Consider the following 19,095-nt stretch of genomic DNA (forward strand, 5'->3'; position numbering starts at 1 on the left):
TTTTGACTCATTTATTAAGCAAGTATTTACTGAGTGCCTACTACATGCCAGTCATTGTTCAAGGCACTGGGGACATGACTAAGAACAAAATGAATGAAAATCCCTGCCTCCATGATGTACACATGATGGACAGGGCAAAAATAAACCATGATTTAAAATATAGAGTATGTCAGATGGTAACAAGTGGTAAGGATTAAAATAAAGGAGGGAGAGAGAGTGCGCGTGTGGAGGGGTGGTTGTAATTTTAAGTAAAGTCTTGGGCCTTTCAGGGATACAGGCTGCTCTTCCCCAGCTGACCATGTGTAAAAGTACTGCAAAGCAAAAGGAATTCACCATCTTTTTAGGAGCAACAAGAAAACCTAACACATTTGAACTCTTACAATTGAGAATTTGTGACAATTAGATTAATCCACATTATCAAAAAGCAGCTCTTCAAGAGAGAAAACAGTCATGCAGTTTCCATGTAACTTGTGAACTTTTTTTTTTTTTAAAGCATCCTGCCCGTATTTTTATTCAACTAGGGACCCCTCCTGGAAAATACTCCCCCAGTTAGAGCTAGTGTCTAAAGGTGCACCTAAGGCTGAACTTCTTTATTATGGTCTCTAAGTCAGGCCTAATTCAGAATGGCCTCCTGAGAGTGACATTGTTTTGTACTCACTCATGTCAGCCAACAAATTATCTCTGAAATGCACTGGGTCCTTAGGTGAGACTGCTAGAAGGGAAGGTGAACATCTTATAGGTGTTTGGGTTATTGTAGAGTTTTAGCCTAAGTTGGTGTGAGAGCTAAAGATGGCACTCAGATGGTGCCTACAGAGGCAGAGTCACTGGCTGGTAAAGTTTGATCAAGTCCTAGTGCCCTGAAGGATGCTAGGATGCTTCCGAAATCCGAGGAGGATAGCTTGGCCCAAAGAGAAAGAGAGCAAGGGAAAGCAATTCTGCAACGCAGGAAATTTCCAGCAGGTGGCAACAGCTTCCTTTCCATTCTCCCAAACCCATTTGCCTACCAACTGGAAGTGAAGATTCCTGGACTTAGGAGTGATCAACAATGGGATTTTCTGTTCTCTCTCTTGTCCCCCATTCCCTCTGCAACAACCCCTCCCCAACTTAGCTCTCAGCCAGCAGCGACACCCCGACAGAAAGCAAGCAAGGACTCCAAATGTGAGCTTAACCAGATCCTTCACCATCGCGGAGAGCCAGATCCTTGCAAATTCCATCTCAGTCTTGGCAGGGACTGGGGGATCACGCCTTAGCAATTTTCCCCAGCCAGCATCCCACTGGTTAATACCTGCAGCAGTGGGCAGTGTGACCAAGCGCTGCCCACAGGAGTGACGGAAAACAGCTTTTTTGGCAAAATAAACAGCAGTACTATTAAGTATGAGATAATTGTTAGGGGTAATATGACCAGCTCTCACATCTTTTAATATACCTAGCATTTTATCTGTATTGATCTGTTTCTGCTAAGGAGGAAATTCAGAGTTTATCTACCTGTCTGTGCAATCAAGTGTGTTGCTGGACCTACGGGCCAATTACAGGAGTCCCACCAGGACCTTGCCTTTTAGAGTCTAATTTCCGCACCCATGGCAAACATGAATAATCAGCAAAGTTAATGAGCACTTGCTCTCCCAGGTGCTGTGCATGTCCAATATCCTGAAGTTGGAAGGGGAAGCAGGCAAAAGAAATTGCCAGCCCTTATAGGGAGGATGTTCAATATCATAGACCCAACAGTGCAAATCACTTAGAAGTCAAGGAGAGGGGACATGAGTATCTTGAGGCCACAAGTTGACATTAAAGTCAGGAAGACAATGTGACTAAACAATTTTGAAAGCTATGTGGATAGCCAATCCTGCCGCTGGCTAGGGTAGGGTGCTGTCGAGAAATACTTAACAAATGTACTTACTCATAGAAAGTTGTCCATCCTGTTTCATCACTCTTGGTGGCTAGGAGGCCAGTGTTCCCGTCATAGGTCATGAGGCCAAGCTCTAGACTCTGCGTGGACACGACTTTGAGACCTCCGTTGGTGCCCACTGTGAGGGTGATGATCTGGTTGTCAGGCATGAGCAGGTGGCGGGGCATGCCACTACTGTCCCGACGGATCTTCAGGGAATTGCCATTATTGTCAATCAATTCAGTGACATCATTGTCAGCACTATAAGTGAAATTGTACAAGTACTCCCCAGTCACCAGGCTCACAGTGTACTGGTGGATACCATCGACGTTGAAAACATACAGCTCCTGTTCTCCGGGGGATGCAGCCTCATACTGGTTGAAAGCATTAAGAATGGGCTTGTTTTTGCTGACTGCCCTGATCCGAATATTTCCAAGGTCTGCGATGTAGATGGTACCATCTGGAGCTACAGCTAAGGATGATGGGGAATTCAAGATGGCATCGGTCGCATAGGCATCATCTCCCGAGTAGCAGTTGCAATTGACATCGTTTTTGCAGTCACAGTCTGAGGCTGCCCCAGCTAAAAGGCAGATCTCCCCATTGGTTGTTACCTGGCGTAGACGGTTAATCTTCTTCTCATCTGTCTCAGTGATATAGAGGACCCCAGTGTGGGAAATGGCAATGGCACTGGCCGACTCCAGCGCAGAATGAATGGCTAGTTTGCTGAGTGAGTAGTCAATCCCAGGAACCTGGCAATGCATGGGGCGTCCCGCAATGATGCTGACTTGGTGATTCTCAGTGATTCGAAGGATGACGTTGTTCTCGAGAACATACAGGGAATTGTCCATGGGGTTGACAGCGAGGTCTGTTGGCCACTCCAGGCGAACCTGTGGATGACATGGCATCAAATTAAGGAGCAGCCTCTAACATGCCCAATGTTTAACTGTGAGGCACATATATTGGTTTTACGCAGCTGGGGAAAAAAGACTTTTTTACCCACAATGTATGAGAAGTGCCCATCACCAAACCACTTGCCCACTGCCCATGTCAAGTGGACACGATGAAGAAGAGGCCATGTAATATATGGCCATCTCCTGTGATATCATCTGCTGTGGCTAAAGTAGGTCACCAGCTCTACCCATGTTGCTCTTCTCAGTCCCAGAAGATTGGACCAAAGTCAGAGTCATCATATACAGTTGTACAGGTAATTCACCACACAAGGGGCTGATGTAATCCATCCCGTCCTCTGCTCATCAAGCCATGGGCCTAAGGAGGCTATGTTCATTTAGAGGCAGCACTTTTATCTAATACACAAAAGGAGCCATGTTGTTTGGACCCAAGGGTCGCCAATGCACAGTCCGGCTAGTGAACTACAACTTGAGCATTTGCTTGAAGAAATGAACTAGGCCTTCTCTGCAAAACTGAAGCAACCATCTTGGTGGCAAGTTGTCAGTATGTTGTGGAATTTGAGCTGAAATTAATGAGGTTGACTGAAGGTTGAAAAGGCCCTTATAGGAAGGGCAAACATATTTTGGGATGTTTGAGGATCCATATAATAAAGTCCAGTTTCTCCTGCTGTACATTTGAGTGAGCCTCTGTTCTCTGCCCCCATAAGAGCCCATACTAACGGAATATCACTTGGCGGAATCTTGTAGATGGCTTTGCTCTAGTTTACTACTGCACAAAGTAAAGGTTTATATAGTGAGGATGCAATCATTTCAGATTAACAGGGAAGTTCTGATTGACATATAACACTGTATAGTACATTCTCAAACCTGCAATAACGATGGAGAAGAGAGGTAATTACACAGTAACTCCTACCCTGTAATCTGCCACGGCTGGAGTATGTCACCAGCTCCACTTTCTGAGCAGAACTCCCCCCACCACCCCCCAACCCCCCCCCCCCCGCTTTCCTTTCTCTCTTGTGCTCTCTCTCATTCCTATCTGACATTTCCCGTTCCATCTTGCTGTCTAGTTCATCTCAAGCCTTCTACAAACAAACCTGTAATCTGTATCTATATCTCTTCCTTCCACTCCACTTTCAACCCAAACAGGCTGCAGGTGAGAACTTCAGGCCAAGAGCCAGGTGTGGCATAGTGATGAGAAATAAGAAAGTCCCACCTGGGCCACATCCATGCTGGAGTCACAGCTCAGTGGCCGGACAGCAGTGAGGTCATTGGAGCCCAGCAAGGTAGAGATGATTCCATTCTGGTCAACCTTCCGGATCATGGTGGCATCAACAAAGTACATGAGCCCGTTCTTGTCTACTGCAATACCTGATCAAGACAAACAGTGGGAGTGTGTTTCTTGGCAAGGAGTAGGGCTTGTGGGGGTGGAGGTGGGGATGCCCTATTGGGCATTACCTTCTTGGACCAGGGACCTTCCTGGATGGATTCACAGGCTTAGAGCAGTGGCTGTCAACCTTTAAAGGTAATACCCTTTCCCATGAGCACTGTGCTGAGACCTGCATAGTTCCTGGGGTGCTGGCTGTATCACCACCCAACTGAAGAATGAACTTTGGGCTGCAAATGAACCAAGGCTGCAAATGAATGAATGGGGAAATAACTTGGCATCTGCTCTCTTCAGAAAATAAGTTATTTCCCAAGTTCATTGCTTGAAAAATTATTGGTAGTAACTTACTTGAATACCCTTCACAACTAATTACAACACTGGGGTTGAGAAACAGTGATTCTTGCTGTCACAGACTCCCAATTCAAAACATATCCTCCAGGAAAGTCACAATTAAGCCTTGACTCTACTCAGTATGCCCTGTGGGAACACCTGTTCTAGCACTCTCCTGGTAAGATGCACACGGTGGCTTCTATTTCTTTGGCACCTTCACCCTAAGGCCCAAGCCCAAGGCTCCTCATCCTTAATCCACGCTGCCAGATCCTTTAGTGGTAGCTAAGAATGCTAATAAGAATTGGGCCTTCGAAGGACCAATCAGTCCTTAACCTTAAGTAACCCTGGTCCTTTTCAAATAGAGATCCATTGATTCTAAGAACAACCCCCCTCCCCCCTCGCCGGCCAATCCCAGACCCTTGGAAATTATACCCATTCTTAACTGCCACCATTTATTGGGCTCTTAAAAAATGTCAGGCCCTGTGCTTAAGACTATGCACACTACTGTCGAACATGAACATCTGGGGGTGGCTGGAGGCCCTCACTGGGCTCTGTCTCCAGCTGGCTCTCTGGCTCATGGAGCTAAAGTTTCCCCCTGACACCGTGTGACTGGCAGCAGTCAGAAATCTCCAGGAGCAATTCACCCCACTTTCCATTTGTAATCTATGTGGCTGATGAAGTTTACTTCAGATAAACACATTTTTTTTTTTTTTTTTTAAATACCCACACATCAAAGCAACCTATCAGAGTGAAATTACTGTAGGGAAAGCTGTATTTGGGACTGCCTGGGCTTAGTTAACTTTCAGTTAAGAAGAGAGCCAAGCTTGTGGCAAGCTTATTCTGGGGGACAGGCTTTCTTCCTTGGTAGCCTTTACCTCGCGGGCTCATCAGGGTGGCATCCACGGCCTTCCCTCCATCTCCACAGCGGGCTTCATCGAAGGGCAAGCATTGCTCTCCAGTACCTGCCACCACTTCTGAATTCCCAGCCAGGTCTTTAGCTCCGCTTAGAGACTTGACTCGGTAGATTCGCCGACTGTTGGTGTCAGACACGTAGAGAGAGCCAGACACAGGGTCTACTGCCAAATAGTACTTGTGTGCTGGGTTGTTGCTTTAGAAGAAGCACAAAGAGAAATGAGAAGGGGGCTAAGCAGCTGGTCTACTGGATCAAAGAGATGACAAAAATCTTAGCAAGACTCTAGCCATTTCCAGTGTCTTTCCACTTTATTGAACTGGAAAGAATCTAACATAACAGCTTAGTGTTCTAACACATCATGGCTCTTAGCTACTGACTTCTAATTGGACCTAAACTCCTCATGCTATGCCGAGTTCATCGTTTCCCATCGTACTAAAATGCCACTGCTTCATTCAGCTGGTACGAAAGATCCCACTCTGGTCCTGCTTTTGTGTTCGTGTTTTGTGTGTATCAGCCTTCTTTACTTCCCCCTATGGGTTTGATCTGTTTCTCAAGGGGGATTGAGGAACACTTCCATGAGACAAGGTCTTCTTTTTAGTCCATGCTTCCTCAATGCCTCCAGGGTACTAGATCATGAAGACTGGGGCAACCTAGAGTTTTCCTAACTTTGTGATGGGAGGCTCCCAGAGCGATCCCTAGTCCTCAGCCTCAGTATCTATATTCTTTAGTGTGGATATGGATAAAGTTGGCTTTTTTTTTTTTTTTTTTTGGAAGAAATTTGATGCCTTGCTGATATCATACCCAGAATCTGGATTACTGAGGGAGGAGATATAGTTTTCATATTTTGGGTGAGCTTAGAGGTATGGACCAAGATCTGCTAAGGCCCTAAGCTACACTAGGAGAGAAATACCCTCGTGTGTGAGAAATATAATAGGAAGGCACTAAGCCTCAGAGACCTGGACCTCTTTCTCTGCCATGTATCTAGCTGCCCTATATGTTGCTGATTAGGACAGGACTAAGACACAGGAAACTCTAAACTCAGTGCTGACCCAGCTGGTGACCTGAGGTAAGTCTCTTGGCCATATTGGGTCCTAGATTGCTTATTTGGATAATGAAGAAATCAGATCATCGCTCATGTCCCTTTTGGCTCAAAACCCTACAGTTTCTTCCCTTTGCAGTGTCTGTCACTTGTTGGAGGTTGAGACCAGAATAGGTGCTCATGCTATTCCTCTACTGGTTATTAAAGTCACTACCTCTAGAATACCACTAGTGAATGCCTCTCTGCCCTAGTGTGGTAGATAAGGTTTTGATGCTGCATGCCAAAAATGAGCACAGGCCTTTTGTTTTTCAGTTATTTTTCCATTGTAGTTTGGAATTATGGGAAGGAAAGGGATGGAAGAGGTGAAGGCAAGGTGAGGGTGATGATAGTGTTGGATGCATTTGTCCTATTGACATTAGCTGGTAAATTACTAATTAAAACACCCCCATTTGAGTTCTTCCTCGATTTAAGGAAGAAAAGAACTAGGAAGTTATTTTTAGGAACAATTTGTGAATCAAGACCATCTTTAATTCCAGCTTCTCCTCAGGTTGCTATTAAGAAACATAAGTGAACTAGAAGTCAGGGTCTTTCTAAAATTCCAGCCTAGAACACTAGTTTACAAGAGTAGGCCACCAGGGTTCCTTTTCTTTCCTTCACCTCCTTCCTTCTTCTTCTTCTTCTTTTTTTTTTTTGGCTATTAAGTCTTCAGAGAATATCCACATATGCAAAACAAATTAGGGCAGAAAGGGAAAACTCCATGCCATTTTTTAATTAGATGCTCTACTTTGTTACTGAATGAATAGTAGCTGGCGTGATCAACAGAAGGATCCGGGCACTGCACATCTGTGCCTATCTATGAGCAAGATAATTAATTCTGGACTTTCTAGGGAGCCCGATTCAAAGAGGCTTTTCAAAAACTCTGGCAGAAGAGCAGATGTGTGAGGGTGTGGGGTCAGTTATTGCTGGGGTCTTATTCTATCCCATGGTGTCATACCCATCCCAACCAAGATTCTTAGAGACTCTTGGGTAGATGGACAGCCATGGTTCCACATCTGTGAATGTGGTGAAGGTCAAATGGGGTATGTGAATTCGAATGGGGGGTGGCCTTCCAGGGCACTGTTGCTTTTTTTTTTTTTTTTTTTCACTTGTCCCAGTTGGGGTGCCTGTAAGCAGCCAGTTTGGGAATATGGAGGAGGCGGCCAAGGGCTCATATGCATGGCTTTTCCACTGACTTTGACGATCTTGTACAACTTGATTCCACTCTCTGTCTAATTCTCATGTAACAACAGGAAGAAGCCCCTTCCATGTTTCATTTCAAGAAGAAGCATTCCCTTGAGTATTAAAATACATCGTTTTGCTTTTCTTTCTTCTTCCAAATAAAAAAGGTCACTTTTCTTCCATTTCAGAGCAACCTGGCATTTTCCTAACTTTGTAATGGGAAGCTCCCAGAGCCATATGCACACATATGTGTGTTGTGCACTATATATGTGAATTTTACCAATATGGTTTTAAATGATAACCTGGAGCAGTTGAATGACAAAGGATTTAGACAAAAACTACTTGGTCTACACCCTTCCAACTACTTAAAAGTGATTTAACTCCATGAAAATTCCCAATGCATCTGACTGTTGGATTCATTCTGACCAGCAGATTGTCAATTAACTTGTTTTTTTTTTAAATGACCATATATCCAGGGGGGAAAATCATTAATGAGTTGAAAATGAGTTTTTGACCCGTTTCCAGTTCATTAAAGCTTTTGTGAACCCAGTCCAGCATTTACAAAAGCCAGAAGTTTGCCTCAACTCTTTAGCCCAATTATGGGCCGCACTGAGCAGTCGGGATAAAAGTTCGCTGAGGGTTCATTATCTTGCACTTGCATCTCCCGGAAATTCTAATTACTGTCAGCTTATTTGGTTGCTTTTTGACTGCATTTCATAATTGCTAAAGCTTATCATATCCACAACACACAATTAGCACATAAAAAAGTTACTATATTTGGTACATAAAAATACACATTACACAAGAAGCACAAAACAAAAAGCAAACACAAGGAAGCAAACGAACCATATCAAATTATATGGGAAAGAGTTCTTCGTCTTACCTATGTTTAAACTCTTTATTTCTTTATAGAAAGAAAACAGAAGGAAAAAGAACAAACAGTTAGCTGAAGAATTGATGATAAAGCAAACATAACATTTTCATTTCTTGTATAATGGGGCCCAAAAAAGGCAGTCTTTTTCTTTTTTCTTCCCTTCTAGCTGACAGCTCCTGGCTCAATTACTTGGGAAGTACCCCTGATTTTGGACTCCTCCTGGCCATTGAAAAATCTAGACAAGAATGCTTGAATTCTCTGACCAGCAATGTGGCTGTCACATGACACAGGTGGCAACAGGTGGCACAGGTCTTCTGGCTAATGAAAGGATGGCAAATAGGTTACCTCTTGAGTGCCAATACCTATTGATTAGTAATGGCTGCCAGGAGTGCGGGAGTAGGATTCTGAAGCCAAATGCAAGACCAGCTGTGAAGAGTGCTGTGACTCATTGGTAATGTCTGCCCTGGGTGTGGGAGGGAGCCTGGTGCCACCTGTGCCATCTGTTTGCCATTACAAGGGTAGAGTGCATTACAGGTAGAGTCCATACCACCCAAGAAAGCCTCTTCCCAAATCCATCTGCAGTTTGGCAATCATTCTGTTGAACCCTAAGAGTGTCAACCATTTCTTAGCCCTGCTCCATGACACCTTCCTTCTCCCCTATCTCACTTTGCCCGTGTGGACCCCAAGTATGTATTCTCTCTTGCAGAAAACACCCATACATGAAATTCATGGGTGTTAACATCCTCTCATAATTGGAGCCAAAGACTCCAGTTACTATTCTTTTTTTTGGAAAAATGGTAAAAGTTTTGCTGTTTTTTTTTTTTTTTTGAACAAAGATACATGTCAATTTCAACAGGAAAGTGGCTAAAAGTTAATAACATTAGGGCAAAGAGAGAGGCTAAGGCCTCGATAAAGAGAACTGCTTCTCATTCCTGAGGCTTCTTTTTTTTTTTAAGATTATTTATTTATTTATTCATGAGAGAGAGAGAGAGAGAGGCAGAGGGAGAAGCAGGCTCCCAAGGAGCAGGGAGCCCGATGCGGGACTCGATCCCAGGACCCTGGGATCAGGACCTGAGCCGAAGGCAGACGCTTAACCATCTGAGCCACCCAGGCGCCCCATTCCTGAGGCTTCTAAGGCCACGGTGGAAGGAGTCTCTAAGCCCTCTTTCCTTCTGGCTGAGGGAGGAGGCTTCAGGGAAGGGACAAAAAGGGTTTAATGCCCTGATTCCTGCTTAGGTGCAGCCCGGGCCTCTGCCAGGGGCCATGATTAGTAGTGGGTTTGCACAGGGATTACATTTTTATATTTTATTCCAACGTGTTAGTTTTCGTTAAAAAAAAAAGTTAATTAAATGATGCTGATAACTCCTGAGCTCTGACTGACATAGTGCAATTTAAGATTCATTCTGCAAAGCCTGGTGTGTCGGGGTGGCAGCCGGGAATTCTCGCGTCTATTTTATATTGCTTAATGAAAGTGAAATGTTATCTGCCACCAGTGGTAGTCATATTTGGCTCTTAATTATTGCAATATCAATTCCAGTTTTTTAGTCAAGATTCTGTGAAAAGACTGGATGGGATTTGGGTCTTCAGACGTGACCTACTTCTTTCCTAAGAACATCTGCTTTAAGTTGATTAATATAATATCTATGCTGGGGGAAAGGAGAAGGGCATGAATGGGGGGACCAAGTCGCTGAAGGTATAGTCAAATGAGCATATGGATATGAGCTTTGGAGAAAGGCTGAGGTCACCGCTCTTCCAGTCCAGGGCCATTGGCAGGGTGGGTGCTTAGCGGCCAATAACCCAAAATAACAGCAGTGAATCAGTCTATGTAGATCAGCACTGGTGCCTTACTTACAAAGGACAGGCCTAGGCTTTGTGTCCATGCCTCAATATTGCAAACCCTTCAGGCACAGCCTTCAAGGGCAAAGTGGTGTCTTGGATTAAAGAATCGAGATGGCTTAGCTCTGCACACTGTGAGTCTCAGTGAGTCCTCTGTGAGGCCTTCACGGCTCTCCAAGCACACTCAGTTTATCATGAAGAGCCCTCATCAGGCTGTCTTGTGATTTACGCCTGTGTGTTTGTCTTCCTCACTTTGTTGTGAATGGGAGCAAGTAAATATAGATATGACATACTCATCTCCTTGGTGCTGATTCTTAGTAGAGAGCCCTGGAGAGAGTGGGGACTGGCAAAAATGCGTTCTTGAGTGACAGAAGGAAGGAATGAGGCTGCTTCCCTTAGTGCTGGGCAGACCATGCCTTGGACTAGTTCCAGTCCCTTATGTTCTGCTCAGAATCACAAAGCTGCAATCAGTTGAGGCTATTACCTCTTTCCTTTCCAACTCTCTCTGTGGCACAGAACAGGGTGGAATTGGAGTGGCCACAGTTTTTTGTTTGAGTTCTAATGAAAGGGAAGTTGGTTGGGAGAAATTTAGTTTAGATTTAAGGGGGACATGGTTATGTGGCTCAAATGGAGTTCTTTCACTGTCTAGTTAGATTATTGCTGGTGATTCTGGTATAGAAGTGGCTTTTCAGGTACAGTCTCACCTTATGGTACAGATTTACCTAGCATTATTACTAGAAGTGTAATGCCCAATGTCACCAAATGGGTGTGGCCTGGCTTGTTCTGAGTGGGCCCCTAGCTCATTCCACTGATGTTAATGGTCTCCAACTTGAGAGACATGGAACTAAGGACAAATTCCAACAAAAGGCAGGACACAGGTCTGTGTTTCCTTTAACTCAAGCAATGTGTCTTGAATCCCTGGTGTGGATCAAACACCACTCTAGGCATCAAGGGGCAAAGATGCCAGAGGTGCCTACTCTATTGAAGCTCACACACTGGCGCCCTAAAGACTTACACAGAATATTTCACTATTAACAGGACGTCAATGACAAGTTGGTTCATGAATGTCAACTCAAAGACTATTTAGATTATTCACTGTACAAGGAAACCTGAAATGCCCAGAAATACTATGAAAAAAGCTTGATAAAGGTTTTCCAAAATTTTACAACTCTAACAATTTTCATATCACCAGTAATCAGTTGTGAACATGAGACAACATTTACTAATTTATCAGTAATCTGAAACACATTTTGACCATAGTTATCCTAGAGGAAAGAAAGACTACTGCTCTATTCTTTCTACAGATAATGACATTATAGAATCATTGTCATATTAAAAGATGGTCAAAGAGTATGCAGCCAAAAAGTATAGGTAAACAAGTAACATGGAAGTGTAATAGTAGTTAATGAATAAGAAAATTTAGGTAATTTATCTGGATTTTGTGATGTTTGTACTAATTGTTGGCTTTTCAAAATGTGCAATTTGTTTTGGTTTCTTTTCTCATCCTGAATAATATTCAGTTTCATTCTGAAATTATGTAAGATTCAGGCTCCACGAAACTTGGACATGTCTTAGTAAAAGAGCTTTGAAAACAGTGCCAAGAACTGCCCAAAGTTTTATGGGGATATTTTTATTATTGTTATTCTGGGGAGGGATGCTGTGTTATATTTTGTTTCATAACCTTGGTGTTTATACTCTGACCACACAGGGAAAGCATTTCCTTGGTAACTAGAACCATATATTCCTCCCTAATATTCTGTACTGGTCTCAAGCAGGGTCTCTTCTTACTGAAATTCTCAGGCAAAGCTTATATTTGGTGAAGGTTTCTTCCAACTTCTGCTGCCCTTGTCCTTGTTCCTAGGCTCCTACTCTTTTGTGACTCTTCCTTCTCCAGCACTAACACATTTGGACTGGACAATTTCCTTCCCTGAAGATCTTCCCTGATACAATGTTGCTATTGCCCACTTTCAATAGCACCATCAGAATCTCAGCATGGGGAAGTGTTTTAGCTGGGGACAAAAAAAAGAGCATATTTAATATCATAATATAATTTTGTATTTGGAAAATAATTTTTTTTTAGATTTTCAAACATTATAGAAAGTGTGAGATTCTTATATGTAGCACAAGAGGTCAAGTTATGAAAAGGCAGAGAGGCACTGTCCCATACCTTATAATTTATTGCCTTACATTGGGATACAATCCCTAAGAGAGTCTCAAGTTGGGGAGGAAGGAAAGATTTTCACACAACAGAAATTCACTCTAGGATGTTAATGACTGACAAATTTATAAGGCTTGGGTTTTCCAAGGATCACCTGGAAAGGGTGAAGTTGTAAGAAAGGAAATGGGCTGCTAAGGGTGGGATAACAGGTTTTTTGGGGAAGTGGCTGTTGAAAATGTCTTGAATGCTGATGGAACGGAAGCATACAAATGATAACCACTTTACCTAAGAAGGCGGCTCTTTTTAACATTAGAAGTTTTCTGAGTGTGTAGAACTCTGCCCCTGTATGTTTTGGATAGGCAAAGGAAGGAAGAAGAGAGGATAGTGAAGGAACCACGGGAACATTTATATATAATTCTGATTCAGAGGCTCAGCTCTGGGGAGGGTAAATGAGATCGGGATGGGGACTGATTTCTGAAACAAAATCATTCAGCTGCCAACTCACAATGGAGCAAAGACATAAGCAAGATGGGTCTCTTTCCCCTCCTCCCTCCCTCTGCTGGTTACTGTTTTGAAGAGAGGGGATTGACAGCCTTTTGTTTTCAGGTATGTAGTGGGAAGAAAAGAAAAATCAAACCAGTGTTCTTGTAAAAGCTTAACTTCTAATCGTCTCTGGATACCTGGCTGATGAAAGCAAGAACAGGTCCAAAGGCAGTTAAAAAGTTTAAAAACCAAACCAAACCAAACCACACAGCTGTTGATGGAAAATTGGTAGTTACACTCCCTCTAGCTGTCCTTGATGTCACCATGTGGGTGTGGTGTGGCTTGCCCTGAGTAGGCCTTCACCTCCTTTCATTATTGTTATGGCATCTATGACTTGAGAGCCCTGGAATCAAGGAGAAATTCCAACAAAAGGCAGGACACTGGTCTGTGTCTCCTTTAACTCCAACAGTGTGTCTTGAGTCCCCAGTGTGGACCAGGCACTGTCCTAGGTATCAAGGGGCGAAGATGCCAAAGGAGTCTATGCTATATAAGTTCAAACACTAGGACCCTAAAGACTTACATGGAAATAACTGAAAAACAAGGCAGTAAATGGAGTCAACTTTGGTGGAAAACTAGAGTTGAAGTGACCCAGAGGAAGGTGAGAATTATTTCTGCTAGAGAGGTCAGGCTTCATGGAAGAGGTGACCTTCAAAATGAGCTTTAAAGATGGACACTATGAGGCAGATTAGATAGAGAAAGCACTTAAGTAGAGCGGGTAGCATGAGTACTTTGGAGCTGGGGATGTAGCGGGCAAGTCCTGATTTGGCTCTGAGTACCTAGAGCTGCGACAAAGAAGTAAGGGCCAGATGTGGAGGGTTGGTTACAAATGCCAGCTTTAAGAAAAAAAAAGTGTGACCCCCCCCATGGAAAAGCAGAATGCTACCTTCACCCCCTTCCCTGCCTCCTTCCATAGTTCCCCACTGCCCACATGATTCCTGAGAAGAGGACTCTCCTAGGATAAAAAGGGAAATCAACATCTTGGGAAGGGGACCTAGTTGGGGAGCTCTAGGAGATGTAGTTTGTTGGATGGTCAGTTTGACAGCTTGAGGATTATCTAGCCTTTTCTATTTTATCTCCTTCTTCCTCTCATTGTTCATCTTTTGATTATTATAGCCTAGTCCACCCCATGGCCTCCCTGTCTTTGTTTCCATGATGGGTTGTTGGTTCTTCTAGAACACTCAGCCTGAATTGTTTCTCCTTGCCGGGTGTCCATCTGTCACCCTCACCTAGGTGCTCTCTGAGCCTGTGTTTCATCCCCTTCTAGACCTGTAGAGCCCAGCACATGCTTGGCTCACATCATGCTCAGTAAATGCCCACTGGATCACTGAGGCTGTAACCTTCTTGAGGTGGAGCTGGGGTTCTTTCTCTCTCTCTCTCTCTCTCTCTCTCTCTCTCTCTCTCTCCTTTAATCCCTCCCAGTGCTTGGCACAGTCTCAGCTCCCAGGAATACTCAGCAGCACTTGCTGATGTTCCGTTCACTGATCTCTCTCCTAGAAGGGGCCACTAAAAGGCAAGTGCATGGTGACTAACATAACATAACATAATAAAATAAAATAAAATAAAATAAAGGCAAGTGCAACATATGGCTTCCTCTAAGTCCTTCACATGGTAGCTGAGGCTACTTCAGAAGGCACCACCACCTACTCAGTTGCTCAGGTCAGAAATCCTAGTCATCACCCTTGATTCTTTTTTTTTTTCCTTTTCTCCATTTCTTGTACCTGATCCATCAATTCCCATCACATTTGCTTTGAAAATATCTCCCATTTGGAACACTACCTTATCTCTCCTCCTACCCACCACCATCACCCAAATCCTGGTCAACTGTTACAACTTCCCTACAGGCTTCTCTGCCTCCATACTTGCACCCTATAGTCCATTCATTAACACAGTGGCCAAAATAACCTTTAAAAAGGGCAAATTAGATCATTTCAACTCTGCTCCACTTCCTACTTCAACCTCTAATAGCTGTGCATTGTAACAAGAATATAATTTATACTTGTCAACAAGGTCAGTAAGACGCTGAAGCATTGGTCCCCCACTGACCTCTCTGACCTCCTCAGAGATACTTTCTCCTGAGCTCACTACACTCCAAGCCCTATTGGACTTCTATCAGTCCCTTAAATAAACCAGATTATTTGCTGATATTGGGGCTTTTGCACAACTTCTCTCTGCCTGGAATACTTTTCGTGAGATCTTTGTATGGCTGACCTCATCGTTCAGGTCCCATCTCAAATGTCACATAATCTGAAATGCTTTTGTGACTACTTTATCTTAGGTAACCTCCTTATCCCTCCCAACCCCCACCACAGTCCTTAATTTTTTACCCTGTTAGGTTTTCTTTAAAGCATTATTATTATTTTTTAATTTGTCCACACGGTTAAGTTCCCCATCAGACCACAAATCCAACTAAGGCTTTCCTTGTCCCACCCCTACCCTCCTCCCTTGGCAGATAGTCCTTGATACATATTAAACAGTCACCAAGAATTTGATCCCTTATTTATAGACTTCATTTCTCCCTCCACTTACAGGTCTAGGTTTGAGAGCCTGGAGCCAACTTTCCCGGGAAGACAGTTTACAAGAACTTTTGTCCAGCAGAGAGGAGCCTGGACTTCAGATTTAGTAGCAAGCAATGACCAGGAGAAATCTACCAGGTGTGGCCAGAAGTTACCTAGCAAGGCCTATGCAGTAATTCTAAGTCAGACGTGTGCAAATATCCAGAGAATTTATGGAAAGGTAGTGCAGAGAGGCACTCAATATAAACATGTGAATTAGCAAATGAACATCCGTGGTTCTCAAACTCTGATGTACATCATCATATTCTATAGAGCTTGTCAAAGATAAAAGATGCCTTGGATCTTCTCTAAACTTACTGAATCAGTGCCTCTGGGGTGGGCTCCAGGAATCTGTATTTTTAAGAAGAGTCACTGAAACAGATGCACAGCTTGAAGTCCTGGTTCTTCCATTGGTATGAATCAGATTCTCGCGTGGAGGTTTTACAAAACCCAGCTACTAAGGTCCCATCTCAAGCACCATGACCTAAAGCTTTCACCCTTGTTTTTAAGTCAGGTGTTAACAATTGTATCAAATATGTGTGTGGTGTTTTATAGATTCAAAAAGCATTTCCTAACCCTTATAGATTCAAAAAGCATTTCCTAACTCTTATTTGATTTGATTCTGGTTTGAAGCTCATCCCATTATATGGAATATATATTCTCTGGAGAACCCCAATATAGCCATCATTTACCCAGTGAAGCTTTGTAGCAACAGGAGCAAGAGAGCAGCGGAAGATTTTCTGTGTGGCCACTTACCGTAACTCCAAAATGCTGGTCACGTTTCGAGAGGGAAAGATGCGCCGGATGTAATTGAAATCTCCAACGAAGAGGCTCCCATCAGTTCCAACAGCCAGAGCTACTGGGGCCAGCAGCTTGTTGCCTTCGGCAAGGCCATTGCAGCTGGGACAGGAAATGCTTCGGCGGCGGCCATTGCCCATGATGCTGGTGATGATGGCAGGCTGCTGGGTCAGGAACTGGTTCTCCCCAGTGCCCTTGTGTAGGATTCCTGAGGGGTAGGAAATGGGGGTGGTTACTGCAGCCTTCCGGGGAGGATACATCTATTGGCTTACAGAGGGTGAGGGGCAGTGGTAGAGAGAAGAAAAACAGTAGGACTTTGACCTTTGGGGAACTCCCCTATTACCTCATGATGCTGGGAGAGCTGTAATGGGGTGCTGACCCCCAAGGCTAAGATCTTGTTTGTAGGGGTAACTGAAGAAGAATTGTGAGGTACACTAAGGCAGATGGTCAGGGAAAAACAGCCCAACATTCTTTGACATTTAAAAGGAGAAGGTAGAGAGGGTACACGGATGGCTCAGTCGGTTGGTTAAGCATCTGACTCTTGGTTTTGGCTCAGGCCGTGACCTCAGGGTTGTGAGATTGAGCCCCACGTCGGGCTCCCCACTCAGTGTGGAGTCTGCTTGAGATTCTCTTTCTTTCCCTCTCTGCCTGCTTTGAGCATGTTCTCTCTCTCAAATAAATAAATAAATTTTAAAGAAAAATAAAAGGAGAAGGTGGAAAAACCAATGGGTATGTTGGACATTCGATGAAAAATGCTGAGGGAAGAAGAGAGTCTACCACTTAAATGTCAAGGCTGCAGAGAAGGTTCTGGAGGAGAGACTGGGCTGTATTTGCGAAAGAAAATGTGCCCACATACCACTTTTAACATTGAGGACATGATGTTTGTCCAGAGACCAGCCACCGAGGTTGGAAGGGTCCAGCTCAAATCCTTGAAGGAGGGCTGTCCTTTTCTCCCACAGAATTAGACTGGGACAGGTCTCGTATTCAAACCCAACAGAAACTGAAAGATAAAAGTCGGGGGGGGGGGCGCAGAGTGGAGAAGAGTTTCCTTGATTACTCTCGAGCTTTCCAGCTGGAATGAGAAACACATGTTCATGGTAATACAGATTCCTTTCCAGAAACTCACTCAAGGAGGTGGGTTGATTGCTTTTCTCCTTGTGATTCCACACAATATTAAATTCAGATTTCAAGCTGAATTCAGCCTTGAAACTTTACACAGTAGTACTCTGTGGGGATAGAAAGACTTTTCCAATGAACAGCTGGCTTTCAAAAATGACCCTAGTGACGTGGAAGGAGGAGAAGAATCATTTAAAAAATGAAATACAACTCTCCTTTAAAGATGGACAGGAGACTGTTTCTCTCAGCCTGCTGTTCATGGCACGCATTTATTATACTCAGTGTTATTTATTTTCACTCACAAGGAGGAAGGCCTATGGAAGCAGAGTGGCTCATTTATAAGGAGATTCTGGAGGCAACAGCTTGTGTAAGTTAAGGCTCTTTATATGATCACTCAGGATTCCAGAGAGTGCCAGACGAGGCAGACATGGGGACAAAGCCTGCCAATTATGTGACAATTCCGTGGGGAAAAGAATCCAGAGACTGTAAAAATCCTGCATTTGCCACATGGACAAAGGGGAGAGGGAGGTAGGAGATGAAGGACTTCAGTTCTAACTCTGCTCTAGCTCACACTTCTCGTGGCTCTGTTTTCCCCATGTGTAACACAGAGCAAGTGAAGCCTCAATTTCTCAGAGAGATGTGGTAAGGATAAATGAAACAAAAATGCCAAGATGCCATACATTTTTAACTGCAGCCCATTGCTTTAGAAATATGAGGTGTTGTTATTATTTGTATTCATACTACATTACATTCTTAACTAGGTGTGTCACCTTTGAGGATTCCCACGGCTTCTTTTAAATCCTGAGGTATAGGAGCATCAATATGAATGGAAGATACATTTTATTAAAAAAAACCCAACAATAACCCACATATATTTCCTAACTTGTCTTCTGAAAATTCCAAGAAACAACAGCCAACTCAGTAGCAAAGAGAATTGCTACTGCCTAGCTTGTGGCCTTGAAATATTATTTCTCATTAAAAGGAAATCAGGCAGGGCTTCTTGAAGAAATGGCTGGAGCAAGAAATGTGTAAGATGAGACTAGGCCACTTTATCATACTAGATAGCAAGGAAGAAATTAAAATCTACTAGGGTTATGTCAAAATAATCTGGGAGTCAGCCTGAAGAGTGTTCCACTGACCAAAAGTGGGATAATTTGACCATTAGTAGAGATAATAACTTCAATGGATTGAAATATATAAGATACATTTTATTCTATGAGTTCATAATGGTATTAGAAAATTAATTTGCCACCATTAGAGGATGTTAGAGGACCAACTTATTATACTGAAAATAGTAAATAAAGGGAAATAATTGGGCATTTGTCCCTTCTTTCTTATTTGAACTATACCTCAAATAACCAAGTTGTTAATGAGAAAATATCTCTATATAAAAGTATTCCCACTAATAAATGGAAAAGCAATGACAAAATTAAAATATGACTTTGCAATCCCTAATGACCTAATGGATCCAGGCAATGAGCAATCAATGGCCACTGAAATCAAAAAAGGATAAACAAGATGACATTAGGTGCCTCCTGATG

General features: G+C 43.4%; 1 protein-coding gene across 6 annotated transcripts in view; it reads right to left on the reverse strand.

The window, feature by feature from the left end:
* Nucleotides 1-19,095, reverse strand: part of TENM2 (teneurin transmembrane protein 2) — a 924,727-nt gene that overhangs the window by 53,934 nt on the left and 851,698 nt on the right. For 5 of the 6 annotated variants that reach the window (XM_088023682.1, XM_028102726.2, XM_088023681.1 and 2 more), the window contains 6 exons: nt 17,295-17,438; nt 16,397-16,646; nt 8,561-8,581; nt 5,383-5,615; nt 4,007-4,161; nt 1,898-2,772 (listed from right to left, as the gene is read on the reverse strand). In XM_088023682.1, the coding sequence (XP_087879808.1) occupies nt 1,898-2,772; nt 4,007-4,161; nt 5,383-5,615; nt 8,561-8,581; nt 16,397-16,646; nt 17,295-17,438 (1,678 nt within the window). The remainder of the gene's footprint in view (nt 1-1,897; nt 2,773-4,006; nt 4,162-5,382; nt 5,616-8,560; nt 8,582-16,396; nt 16,647-17,294; nt 17,439-19,095) is intronic. The other variant, XM_028102727.2, reaches the window with a different exon arrangement.

Source organism: Eumetopias jubatus, unplaced genomic scaffold (assembly GCF_037043125.1).
Source record: "Eumetopias jubatus isolate StellerSeaLion01/CBP00866 unplaced genomic scaffold, mEumJub1_p1.0 scaffold_5, whole genome shotgun sequence".
NCBI classification, from domain to species: Eukaryota; Metazoa; Chordata; class Mammalia; order Carnivora; family Otariidae; genus Eumetopias; species Eumetopias jubatus.